This window comes from Carcharodon carcharias, chromosome 25 (genome assembly GCF_017639515.1).
Source record: "Carcharodon carcharias isolate sCarCar2 chromosome 25, sCarCar2.pri, whole genome shotgun sequence".
NCBI classification, from domain to species: domain Eukaryota; kingdom Metazoa; phylum Chordata; class Chondrichthyes; order Lamniformes; family Lamnidae; genus Carcharodon; species Carcharodon carcharias.
Window position 1 is genome coordinate 46919884 of NC_054491.1, and position 13778 is coordinate 46933661.

Here is a 13778-nt window from a genome sequence, read left to right on the forward strand (position 1 = left end):
TTTCATCTCATTTCTATATGTCTTAGTTCTGTTGAAGAGTCATACGGACTCGAAACGTTAACTGTGTCCCTCTCCGCAGATACTGTCAGACCTGCTGAGTTTTTCCAGGTATTTTTGTTTTTGTTCTAGATTTCCAGCATCCACAGTATTTTGCTTTTATCCCATTGACAAACTGTTTGAGAAAAAGAGTTTGCCGGCATGCTCCCTTTCTCGATAGGATCACTGGGTGTTCCCCACTGGGAACAGGGTGGCAACCACCAGACCTCCCCAAAGGTCGTACTCATTGGTGCAGCCCATCTGGACACCAGCCAAACCCTCCTTTGCTTCTAACCCCATCCCCTTCCCACTCAAACCCCGCCCCACTATAATAGTGTCCCCTGCAGGAACCCCACCCTCTGCCCTAAGTCCACTTCTTTGATCTAACCCTGATTATCTTGGCACTGACCCCATCCCTTCACCCTAACCCTAACCCTCCAACCCCACCCTTAGCTTGAACAGCCCCCTCACCATTCCAACTCCACCCTGTAATACTGTCTCCTCTCTAACCCCCCCTGCTCTAACCCCTCCCCGGCTCTAACCCGCCTGCTCTAACCCCTCCCCGGCTCTAACCCCCCTGCTCTAACCCCCCTGCTCTAACCCCTCCCCTGCTCTAACCCCTCCCCGGCTCTAACCCCCCTGCTCTAACCCCTCCCCGGCTCTAACCCCCCTGCTCTAACCCCTCCCCTGCTCTAACCCCCCTGCTCTAACCCCTCCCCGGCTCTAACCCCCCTGCTCTAACCCCTCCCCTGCTCTAACCCCTCCCCTGCTCTAACCCCTCCCCGGCTCTAACCCCCCTGCTCTAACCCCCCTGCTCTAACCCCCCTGCTCTAACCCCCCTGCTCTAACCCCTCCCCTGCTCTAACCCCTCCCCTGCTCTAACCCCTCCCCGGCTCTAACCCCCCTGCTCTAACCCCCCTGCTCTAACCCCTCCCCCTGCTCTAACCCCCCTGCTCTAACCCCCCTGCTCTAACCCCTCCCCGGCTCTAACCCCCCTGCTCTAACCCCTCCCCTGCTCTAACCCCCCTGCTCTAACCCCTCCCCTGCTCTAACCCCCCTGCTCTAACCCCTCCCCGGCTCTAACCCCCCTGCTCTAACCCCTCCCCTGCTCTAACCCCCCTGCTCTAACCCCTCCCCTGCTCTAACCCCCCTGCTCTAACCCCTCCCCGGCTCTAACCCCCCTGCTCTAACCCCTCCCCTGCTCTAACCCCTCCCCTGCTCTAACCCCTCCCCGGCTCTAACCCCCCTGCTCTAACCCCCCTGCTCTAACCCCTCCCCCTGCTCTAACCCCCCTGCTCTAACCCCCCTGCTCTAACCCCTCCCCGGCTCTAACCCCCCTGCTCTAACCCCCCTGCTCTAACCCCCCTGCTCTAACCCCTCCCCGGCTCTAACCCCCCTGCTCTAACCCCTTCCCTGCTCTAACCCCCCTGCTCTAACCCCCCTGCTCTAACCCCTCCCCGGCTCTAACCCCCCTGCTCTAACCCCTTCCCTGCTCTAACCCCCCTGCTCTAACCCCCCTGCTCTAACCCCTCCCCGTGCTCTGACCCTCCCTGCTCTAACACCCCCGCTCTAACCCCCCTGCTCTAACCCCTCCCCGGCTCTAACCCCCCTGCTCTAACCCCCCTGCTCTAACCCCTCCCCGGCTCTAACCCCCCTGCTCTAACCCCTTCCCTGCTCTAACCCCCCTGCTCTAACCCTCCTGCTCTAACCCCTCCCCGTGCTCTGACCCTCCCTGCTCTAACCCCCCTGCTCTAACCCCTGCTCTAACCCCCCTGCTCTAACCCCTCCCCGTGCTCTGACCCTCCCTGCTCTAACACCCCGGCTCTAACCCCCCTGCTCTAACCCCTGCTCTAACCCCCCTGCTCTAACCCCTCCCCGTGCTCTGACCCTCCCTGCTCTAACCCCTCCCCTGCTCTAACCCCCCTGCTCTAACCCCTCCCCGGCTCTAACCCCCCTGCTCTAACCCCTCCCCGTGCTCTGACCCTCCCTGCTCTAACACCCCCGCTCTAACCCACCCCGCTCTAACCTCTCCCCTGCTCTAACCCCACTACTGCCCTAACCCCGCCCCCTCCTCTAACCCCCGGCCCTAACCCCGCCCCCTGCCCTAACCCCGCCCCCTGCTCTAACCCCGCCCCCCTGCTCTAAACCCCCCTGCTCTAACCCCTCCCCCTGCTCTAATCCCTTCCCCCCGCTCTAACCCATCCCGCCCCCCACGTTCTAACACCTCCACGCGCTCCAACCCCTCCCCCTGCTCTAATCCCTCCCTCTGCACCAACCCCTCTCCCAGCCCTAACCCCTCCCCCCGCTCTAACCCCTCCCACTCTCTGACCCCTCCCCCTGCTCTAATCCCCCCATGCTCTAACCCCTCCCATCGCTCTAATCCCCCACCATGCTCTAACCCCTCCCACTGCTCTAGCCCCTTCCCCGCTCTAGCCCCTGCCCCGTTCCAGCCCCTCCCCCCGCTCTAGCCCCGCCCCATCTCTAACCCCACGCCCCCCGCTCCAGTCCCGCCTCCGCTCTAGCCCCTCCCCCCGCTCTAGCCCCGCCCCCGGGTCTAGGCCGGGCTGCCATGGTCCCGGGGATGATGTCTTTCAGGGTTTCATGCTCCCTCTGGAAAAGTCTCAGCGCCGCCTCAGGCTTCGCCCAGGCCTGGGCCTCACCGCCGAGTCCGGCTCCCGCCAGGGCCTTTCACAGCTGCATCGACCGTGAGTGTCACTGCCGGCAACTGTCAGAGCGCTCTCAATGTCAGCCGGAGGGTAAAGGTGGGGGGGAGGGGGAGGGGGAAGGGAGAGTGGGGGGGGGGGAGGGGGGGAAGGGAGAGTGGGGGAGGGGAAGGGAGAGTGTGGGGGGGAGGGGGGGAAGGGAGAGTGTGGGGGGGAGGGGGGGAAGGGAGAGTGTGGGGGGGAGGGGGGGAAGGGAGAGTGTGGGGGGAGGGGGGGAAGGGAGAGTGTGGGGGGAGGGGGGAGGGTGTGGGGTAGGGGAGGGTGTGGGGGGGAGGGGGGAGGGTGTGGGGGGGAGGGGGGAGGGTGTGGGGGTAGGGGAGGGTGTGGGGGGGAGGGGGGAGGGTGTGGGGGTAGGGGAGGGTGTGGGGTGGAGGGGGGAGGGTGTGGGGGTAGGGGAGGGTGTGGGGGGGAGGGTGTGGGAGTAGGGGAGGGTGTGGGGGGGAGGGAGAGTGTGGGGGGAGAAAGAGAGCGTGGGGGCGGACAGAGTGTGGGGGAGGGGGGGCGGGGGAGAGTGTGGGGGTAGGGGAGGGTGTGTGGGGGAGGGGGGAGGGTGTGGGGGGGAGGGGGGTTAGGGAAAGTGTCGGGGGGGAGGGAGAGCGGGGGAGAGAGAAAGAGAGTGGTGGGGGGGAGGACAGAGAGTGGGGGAGGGGGGGCGGAGAGAGAGGGGGGGAGGGGGGAGAGCGGGGAAGAGGGGGAGAGAGCAGGGGAGAGCGAGGGGGCAGAGAGCAGGGGATGGGGTACCTGGACAACGTAGATTGGGAACAGCTACTTGTGGGGAAATCTCAATCAACAGTGGGGGGCGTTCAAAAATGAGATGGGGAGGGTACAGGCTCAACATGTTCCCTCTAGGGTGATAGGAAGGAGTAACAAGCCCAGAGAACCATGGATGGGGCAATCTGTGGGTGGAGCCACTCGCTGGAGTGTTGAACAAATACTTCACCCAAGAGAATGAGGATGAAGGTATGGAACTAGGGGAGAGAGACTGCGATGTTCTTGAGCAAATTGATATAGGGAGTGACAAGGTATTGGAGGTGTTGGCAAGCTTAAAAGTAGATAAATCTCCAGGTCCGGATGATTTGTGTTCCAGGCTGCTGAGGGAGGCAAGGGAGGAGATCGCAGCTGCTCTGACCCAAATTTTTAATTCCCCTCAGGCTACGGGGGAGGTGCCAGAGGACTGGAGAACATCTAATGTGGTTCCGCTATTTAAGAAGGGTTGTAGAGATAAACCAGGGAACTACAGGCCAGTGAGTCTCACGTCAGTGGTAGGGAAACTATTGGAGAAAGTTCTGAAGGAAAGAATCTATCTCCACTTGGAGAGGCAAGGTTTGATCAGGGAAAGTCAGCATGGCTTTGTCAGAGGGAGGTCATGCCTAACAAAATTGATTGAATTTTTTGAGGAGGTGACCAGGTGTGTAGATGAGGGTAGTGCAGTTGATGTAGTTTATATGGATTTCAGCAAAGCCTTTGACAAGGTCTCACATGGGAGACTTATAAAGAAGGCAAATGCATCTGGGTTACAGGGTAATTTGATAAGGTGGATTCAAAATTGGCTTAGTTGTCGCAGGCAAAGGGTGATGACAGAAAGATGCTTTAGTGACTGGAAGCCAGTGTCCAGTGTCATACCACAGGGATCTGTGCTCGGTCCCTTATTCGTCATTTATCTAAACGATGTAGATGACTATGTGGTGGGTAGGATTAGTAAGTTTGCGGATGACACAAAGACTGGCCGGGTGATTAACAGTGAGGGTATGTCTTGAACTACAGGAAGATATAGACGGGATGGTCAAATGGGCACATAAATGGCAGATGGAATTTAACCTTGAAAAGTGTGAAGTGATACACTTTGGAAGGAGTAATTTGACAAGGAAGTATTCAATGAACAGCATGGCACTAGGAAGTTCTGAGGAACAAAGTGATCTTGGCCTGTGTGTCCATAGATCTCTGAAGGTGGAAAGGCATGTTGGTGGGGTGGTGAAAAAGGCATATGGGACACTTGCCATTATCAATCGAGGCATAGATTCCAAAAGTAGGGAGGTCATGTTGGAGTTGTATAGAACCTTGGTGAGGCCACAGCTGGAGTAATGTGTGCAGTTCTGGTCGCCACATTATAGGAAGGATGTGATTGCACTGGAGGGGGTGCAGAGGAGATTCACCAGAATGTTGCCTGGGATGAAACATTTAAGTTATGAAGAGAGGTTGGATAGACTTGGGTTGTTTTCATTGGAGCAGAGAAGACTGAGGGGCGACCTGATCGAGGTTTACAAGGTTATGAGGGGCATGGACAGGGTGGATAGGGAGCAGCTGTTCCCCTTAGTTGAAGGGTCAGTCACAAAGAGACATAAGTTCAAGGTGAGGGGCAGGAAGTTTAGGGGGGGATGTGAGGAAAAACTTTTTTACCCAGAGGATGGTGATGGTCTGGAATGCGCTGTCTGGGAGGGTGGTGGAGGCGGGTTGCCTCACATCCTTTAAAAAGTACCTGGATGAGCACTTGGCACGTCATAACATTCAAGGCTATGGGCCAAGGGTTGGTAAATGGGATTAGGTAGGTAGGTCAGGTGTTTCTCACGCATCAGTGCAGACTTGATGGGCCAAAGGGCCTCTTCTACACTGGGATTCTGTGGGGGAGGGGAGAAGAGAGAGCGTGGGGGGGATGGGAGAGAGCGTGAGGGGCAGAGGGGGACGGGTGAGAGTGAGGTGGAGGGGGAGCGGGTGGGAGGGGAGAGGAGAGAGGGACGGTGGGGGTGAGAGCAAGGGGGAGGGGCGAGTAGATTGTGGGCAGGAGGGAGGAGTGGACAGGTGGAAGAAGCGGGCAGGCAAGTGGGAGTTTGGGCGGGAGGGGGTTGAGAGTGGGGGGAGGCAGAGGGGAGTGTAGGGGGAGTGGGGTTTGACGGAGGGAGGGGAATTGACGACAGGGGAGGTGTTTGAGAGGGGGGTTTGATGGGTGGGGGGGATGGGGGCTTGAGCGGGTGGAGGGGGAGAGGGAGGCTTGAGAGGGGAGGGGGTCTTGAGCAGGCAGAGGGAAAGAGGGGGAGGCTTGGGCGGGGGAGGGGGGGCTTGAGTGCGGAGAGGGACGGCTTTTCGGGTGGAGGGGGGTTTGATGGGTGGAGGGGGAGGGGGGCTTGAGCGGGGGAGGGGGGCTTGACGGGTGGAGAGGGTTTGACGGGTGGAGAGGGTTTGACGGGTGGAGAGGGTTTGACGGTGGAGGGGGAGAGGAGGGTTTGAGAGGGGGAGAGGGGGGCTTGAGAGAGGGAGAAGGGTGACTTGAGTTCGGAGAGGGAGGGCTTGAGCGGGGGAGGGGCTTGACAGGGGGAGGGGGGGGCTTGAGCAGGGGAGGGGGTTTGACGGGTGGAGAGGGTTTGATGGGTGGAGGGGGAGAGGAGGGATTGAGAGAGGGAGGGGGGGCTTGAGTGCAGAGAGGGGGGGCTTGAGTGCGGAGAGGGGGGGCTTGAGCTGGGGGAGGGGCTTGACTGGTGGAGGAGGAGGGGGGGCTTGAGCGGGGGGAGGGGGGTTTGATGGGAGGAGGGGGAGAGGAGGCTTGGAGTGGGGGCTCGAGCGGGTGGAGGGGAGGGGGCTTGAGCAGGGGAAGGGGGTTTAATGGGTGGAGAGGGTTTGATGGGTGGAGGGGGAGAGGAGGGTTTGAGAGAGAGAGAGGGGGGCTTGAGCGGGGGGAGGGGGAGAGCAGTCTTGACCGGGGTTAGAGGGGGAGGCTTGAGCGGGGGGAAGGGGAGGGGGAGAGGGGGGCTGGAGTAGGGGGGAGGGGGGACGATGTGGGCTTGAGTGGGCTGAAGAGGTTGAGCCGTGTTTGAGTGGGGGAAGGGGGAGAGCGGGCTTTGAGCACTGGGAGGGGGAGGGAGAGAGGTGGGTTTGAGTGGGTGTTGGGGATGGAAAAAGTGGGAAAGTGGGGCATGAGTGACAGGAGGTGGGAGGAAGAAGGAAGTTTTGGTGACTCTCTATAAATCACTGCATTAGAATCAGCCAGGGTGGTGTTCCCTTTCTGGATAACACTTCAGGAAGAATGTTAAAGCCTTGGAGAAGGTGCCCTAATAATCAATTAAAATGGTGCCAGAAATAAGTAACTTCAGTTGTGTGTAGGAGGGTTTACTTCTTAGAAAAGGCAAGATTAATGGGAGATTTGAAGGACATGTTCAGAATTGTGGAATGCTTTGATAAGAGTAAATAAGGAGAAACTATTTGATGTGGCAGCAGAGTTGGTAACCAGGTGACACAGATTTAAGATAATTAGCAAAAGAGTCAGAGGGAACTTTTTTTTTGAGTTTTCACATTTTATTTCGCAACTACTGTACATGAAGGTACAGTACCACAACAGACCAATGTACAAGATCTTCTCATGACCAGCATCTGAAGTGCCTCTAAATTGTTGGTCTTAGAAAAAGATATATAAACAGAAGCGCAGAGTCCATTTGCCATGTAAGATTCAACAAAGACTGATCAGTACTGCATCTTCAGCAGTTGTTCACCTGGACCTCTGCCTCATCTTTCGTTTTTTACGCTTCAGCCTGCGCATACGCTTCTTCCGCCACTTAGCTCTCATGTCAACAAGGATCTCAAAATCCCAGAACCGAAGCAAGTTGTTGTGGAGGCTGATTTATCCTTAATTTTCAATGGGGATTGGATAATACTTTGCATAATACATTTTGGGGTGCTATGGGGCAAGAGTAGGACTAATTGGATAGCTCTTCAAAGAGTTGACATAGGCACAATGGGCTGAATGGCCTCCTCTGCTATAAGATCGAGTGTCAAAATGTTGCCATATCCACACTTTTCTCTTACAGCCTCTATCGGTCTCTCAGATGACCAAAAAGAATTCCAGAAAGTGGCCTTCAGTTTTGCTTTGAATGAAATGGCTCCACACATGGCAGAGTGGGATCAGAAGGTAAAGTGACATGCTAATTGCACTGACCATAGCCACTTGCAATAGTTGGGAATTAGAATACTGCAGAGGAACTGATAAATCAAGTCTCCAGCTTGATTTATCTTTACTTATCCACCAGTTTTGCAAATTGATAATTTTTACTAACCAGTTGACCATTAAGATAATTCGGGGTCCTACTGCTAGGCTGTAGCAATACCACTAAATGATCCCACAGCTGTGGAATCAGATCAGAAACTTTGCTATATCCAGTTGCCATATCTGACGATTAATCAACTAATGACTCTGGCTCTAATGACATCCCCTTTCGCGCTGTTGAAACCCAGCATATGATTGAAGACTGAAGATTATTTTTTCTTTACTCTTTCATGGGATGTGGGCATCACTGGCAAAGCCAGCATTTATTGCCCATCCCTAATTTCCCTTGAACTGAGTGCCTTGCTAGGCCACTTCAGAGTGTATTTAAAAGTCAACCACATTCCTGTGGATCTGAAGTCACAAACAGGCCAGGCCAGAGCTGGTAAGATTGGCAGATTTACTTCCCTAAGGGATAGTAGTGAAGTAGATGGGTTTTTACAATGATCGATGATAGTTTCATGGTCACCATTACTGAGACTCACTCTCAGTTCCAGAATTTATTAATTGAATTCGGCTGTGATGGTGGGATTTGAACCTGTCTCCCAGAGAATTAGCTCAGGTCTCTGGATTACAACTCCAGTGACATTACTGTTGCAATGGTGTTGGTTACAGAACATGCTTGGTAAAGAAGTCTTTATATAGTTTTAATGTTAAGAGCAAGTCTTTATTAGCTACTTGTGACAATATACATGCATACATACAGTACAGGATGCAGGCAAGGAGCTATCTCCACGTCTATGTCTTAACATGTCTCTGTTCATCACCACTATTACCCTAGGTCTGAGTCATGTGCCTTCTTACATTATTGTGTGGGCAATACTGTATTGAGTACAGTATTAACCACATTAACCCTGTATGCGCCAGACCCTTATACTACACCTCCCCCAAGTCTTTATCTCATGGATATGGAGTAACATTATTTACGTCATGTCTTATGTTGTTATTAGTCTTATGCATTTGCCTTGTTATTGTCTTAATGCTATTCCAACATTATTGCTATTATTGTATTAGCATTATTACAATATTCTCACTATCCTATTTCCCCCTTCAAGTTCTTGAAGTTATAGGTTCAGGCGGTCTGGAGGCCTTATAACCCTTCCACATCTCGTTTACCATTCTGTCAAAGGAGCAGTGAACTCTGTTGGTTCTGGTTCTTGCTGTTGGTTTAGAGGTTGGACTTGCATTTGGATATTCTTTTATTCTTCTCTTTCATTGCTTCATGTTGAACCAAACCTGGTGGGTTCATCTATTGCATTGATCCATGGTTGCTGATATGCTTGTTTCTTATGAGGTGGATGAACATGATATTCATTTCCTTGGCACAGCTTTCTCTTCTTTCTCCGTGTGGGCCGTCTCAAAGCCCTCTGACGCTGAGGAAGAGTGTTCCTGTAGTGAGAGGAAGGTATGCTCACCTCTGCATTTTGTTGTCGATGGTACCAGGTTCCAGCATCCCTTGTGGTTCTGACATACTAGCTGCATTGTTTGCACAGTGGTTGTTGCATCAAACAGCTGTATCATCGTTGTAGTTGGAGTTAGAAGCTTCTGAGACTGTTGATCATTCTCTGGTACTGCTTTCACTGGTGGCGTCATGGTAATCTTGTGGGCGGTAGGTGGTCTGACTATTGGGGACTTTCCAGGACCTGGAATGATGATGGACAAATCTGCCCTGGAAAGGGAGAAGTGAGATCATAGGTGAAATCCGAGTCTGAATACGCTTTAGTGTTTTCTGGCTGGCTAGCCACAGTGGTAGTCTTGACACTCTCCACTGTCTGGAGGAGATCCAGGGCTACACAGGCATCCTTTTTCAGGAGAGAGAGAGGCTGGTTATGGATGACATATAAACAGCTGTTTGCTGCCATACCTTGGTGGTGCCAGGCATTTCTCACGACCTTAATGATGCTTGAAGTTCATTGAGTTTTAATTGAATGTCTGTCTTTGCTGAATTTGTTTGGACAAGTTGTCATTCTGTAGTACAGAGCTTGAGTATTGCCGAAAAATAATACATTTTTGCAAAGCTTTTCATCTAGCGCCCATCAGGACAATTCACAGGAATACAATGTAAAGGAAAACAACAAATTTATACAGCATGAGAAGAGATTGTCAGTTGGCCTTGCAGTGTGCTGCATTTGCATGTACTGGGAGCTACAGATATTAATACACGGACCCATGTTCATTACAGACAGAGCATGTACAGACTTCGTGTCTGTTTCAGTTAAACAAAATGAGAGCCATTCGCTGGTTCATTCCTCAAGGCAATGCCTTGACCAATCAGAGTCAAGCTGCCTGGTTTAAATTTCAAACAATGCTTGGCAGTTAGCTGTCAGTCACCATCAACTGGTGCATTCTCCATGGCAATGTGGAGTCCACTTGGCAGTCAGTCAGCAGAATTCTCATACATAAATTTGTTGTTTTTCCTTACGTTGTATTCTTGCGAAATGTCCTGTTTTTTATTCATTCGTGGGATGTGGGCATCGCTGGCTAGGCTAGCACTTATTGCCCATCCCTAACTGCCCTTGCTCAGAGGGCATTTAAGAGTCAGCCACATTGCTGTGGAGTCACATGTAGGCCAGACTAGGTAAGGACGGCAGATTTCTTTCCCTAAAGGACATTAGTGATGGGTTTTACAACAATCGGCAATGGTTTCATGGTCACCAGACTTTTGATTCCAGATTTTTATTGAATTCAAATTCCACCCTCTGCTGTGGTGGGATTTGAACCCAGGTCCCCGGGGCATTACCCTGGGTCTCTGGATTATTAGTCCAGCGACAATACCACCACGCCATCGCCTCCCCAAGTGCAAGACGAAAAGCTTCAATAAAATGTTTCTCTTTTTCAGCAATACTTTGTACCAGTTCATTATTTAAGTGTTTCAAGTCCTCTTTCAAGTGTTGCACTTCCATGTTAGTAGCATCAGTTCTTTGGTACTTGAAAGTTGATTCTCTACACTGCTCAGTCCTTCCTTGGCTGAGTATAATTCCTCTTAACTTTCAAGCTCATTTTCTGTAATTGCACTTCTGCCAATTGCTTTTGAAACATCTTATGCTCTATCGTGAGAACTTCTACCTCTGCTTGCCATTTTTCTTGATTTTCGTCTCTTCATATATCTCTTTGGAAATGTAATGGTCTTCCAAGGTTTTTTCCAAATGTACAACTGTTTCCTTCAGTGCAGCAGCCTCTTTCCTATATGTATTGGCTTCCTCCTGGAATATTGAACATTCCTGAGTCTTCTCTGAAAACTGATTCTTTTCTTTCGGAGTGGCATTAAATGCATTTTGTTTAACTTCATAATATTCCAGAGGAACTATCTCTGACCTGAGAAATTCTTGTAGCATGTGAAGGTCCTTTCATTGCAGGCTCTTTTGCAAAGGCCAATTATTTTAACTTGAGTTTTCTTGTAATTTACCAGAGTAGCATTGTGTTTGTCCTACCATTCTGCAACTCAAGGTAATCTTTATTGCGTCATGTTACTGAAGGTTATGTACTGTTTGAATTTGACCTTGAAGGATAATTCGTTTTTTCAACTGTTTATTTTCCTGTTCAATTCTTGTCTTCTCACTGTGTTTCAGTGTATTGCTTTGTCACTACTGATAGCTCCAACACAGTTTTTCCTGAAGTAGTCTTCAATGACTTTTTTTAGCCCCTTGTGTGTTTCCAGGAGCACGTATTGATCCCTCAGTCTTTCAAAGCAATGACTTCTTTTGAGTGCATTCCTTGTCTGCTGTCATACCTGGCTGTACTTCAGGTTTAATTTTACTAATTCAGCTTTGATACAAACATTCTCTGTACTTCTGCTTTCTCTTGCTCTGCTTGCCACAGTGCTTTTCCCTTGTTCGCTCCTAGCTGCTGGTACAGTTCTAGAAACATACCTAAGTCATTGAGGGTGTTAAGGCACAGAATGTACTCTGGGTGGGGATTTCATTGTCCATCACCAAGAGTGGCTTAGTAGCACCACTGTTGACCAAGTCCTGAAGGATATAACTGCTACACTGGGTCTGCGGCATGTGGTGAGGGAACTAACAAGGGGAGAAAACATACATAACCTCATCCTCACCAAACTGCCTGCCGCAGATGCATCTGCCCACAATAACATCGGTAGGAGTGACCACCGCACAGTCCTTGTGGGGACAAAATCCCACCTTCACGTTGAGGATATCCACCATCATATTGTGTGGCACTACCACCTTGCTAAATGGGATAGATTTTGAACAGATCTAGCAGCTCAAGACTAGGCAAACATGAGGCGCTGTGGGCCATCAGCAACAGCAGAATTGTACTCAAACGCAATATGTAACCTCATGGCCCGGCACATTCCCCACTCTTCCATTACCATCAAGCCAGGGGATCAACCCTGGTTCACTGAAGAGTGCAGGAGGACATGCCAGGAGCAGCACCAGGCATACCTAAAAATGAGGTGTCAACTTGGTGAAGCTATAACACAGGACTACTTGCGTGCCAAACAGCATAAGCAACAAGTGATAGACAGAGCTAAGCGACCCCACAACCAACAGATCAACCTAAGCTCTGCTGTCCTGTCGTGAATGGTGGCGGGCAATTAAACAACTCACTGGAAGAGGAGGCTCCATGAATATCCCCATCCTCAATGATGGGAGAGCCCAGCACATCAGTGCAAAAGATGAGACTGAAGAATTTGCTAGAATCTTCAGCCATAAGTGTCGAGTGGATGACCCATCTCGGCCTCCACCGGAGGTCCCCAGCGTCACAGATATCAGTCTTTAGCCAATTTAATTCACTCCATGTGATATTAAGAAACAGCTGAAGGCACTGGATAATGCAAAGGCTGTGGGCCCTGACTACATTCTGGCAATAGTACTGAAGATGTGTGCTCCAGAACTTGCTGTGCCCCTAGCCAAGCTGTTCCAGTACAGCTACAACATTGGCATCTAACCAGCCATATGGAAAATTGCCCAGGTATGTCCTATACACACAAAGCAGGACAAATCCAACCTGTCCAATTACTGCCCCATCAGACTACTCTCGATCATCAATAAAGTGATTCAAGCGGCACTTGGTTAGCAATAATCTGCTCACTGACGCCCAGTTTGGGTTCCGCCAGGGCCACTCAGCTCCTGACCTCATTACAGCCTTGGTTCAAGCATGGACAGAAGAGCTGAACGCTCGAGGTGACTGTGAGAGTGACTGCCCTTGACATCAAGGCAGAATTTGACCAAGTGTGGCATCAAAGAGCCCTGGCAAAACTGGAGCCAATGGGAATCGGGGGGAAACTCTCCGCTGGTTGGAGTTTGGAGTCACACCTAGCACAAAGGAAGATGGTTGTTGGAGGTCAGTCATCTCAGCTCCAGGACATCACTGCAGGAGTTCCTCAGGGTAGTGTCTTGGCCCAACCATCTTCAGCTGCTTCATCAATGACCTTCCTTCTATCATAAGGTCAGAAGTGGAGATGTTCACTGATGATTGCACAACGTTCAGCACCATTCGTGACTCCTAAGATACTGAAGCAGCCCATGTCCAAATCCAGCAAGACCTAGTCAATATCAAGGCTTGAGCTGACAAGTGGCATTTAACATTCGCCTCACACAAGTGCCAAGCAATGACCATCTCCAACAGGAGAGAATCTACCATCACTGAATCTGCCACTATCAGCATCCTGGGAGTTACCATTGACCAAAAACTGAACTGGACTAGCCATATAAATACTGTGGCTACAAGAGCAGGTCAGATACTAGGAATCTTGTGATGAGTAACTCACCTCCTGACTTCCCAAAGCCTGTCCACCAGCTATAAGGCACAGGTCAGAAGTGTGATGGAATCCTCTCCACTTGCCTGAACAAGTGTAACTCAACAACACTCGAAGCTTGACACCATTCAGGACAAAGCAGTCTACTTGATTGGAACCACATCCACAAACATTCACTCCCTCCACCACCAACGCACAGTAGCAGCAGTGTGTACCATCTACAAGGTGCACTGCAGGAATTCACCAAGGCTCCTTCGACTGTACCTTCCAAACC

General features: G+C 51.6%; 1 protein-coding gene across 3 annotated transcripts in view; it reads left to right on the forward strand.

The window, feature by feature from the left end:
- Positions 1-2581: 2581 nt before the first annotated feature.
- Positions 2582-13778, forward strand: part of acad8 (acyl-CoA dehydrogenase family, member 8) — a 68218-nt gene continuing 57021 nt past the window's right edge. For all 3 annotated transcript variants that reach the window (XM_041174627.1, XM_041174628.1, XM_041174629.1), the window contains exons 1-2: positions 2582-2741; positions 7553-7653. In XM_041174627.1, coding sequence (XP_041030561.1) covers positions 2606-2741; positions 7553-7653 — 237 coding nt within the window. In that variant the 5' untranslated portion in view covers positions 2582-2605. The remainder of the gene's footprint in view (positions 2742-7552; positions 7654-13778) is intronic.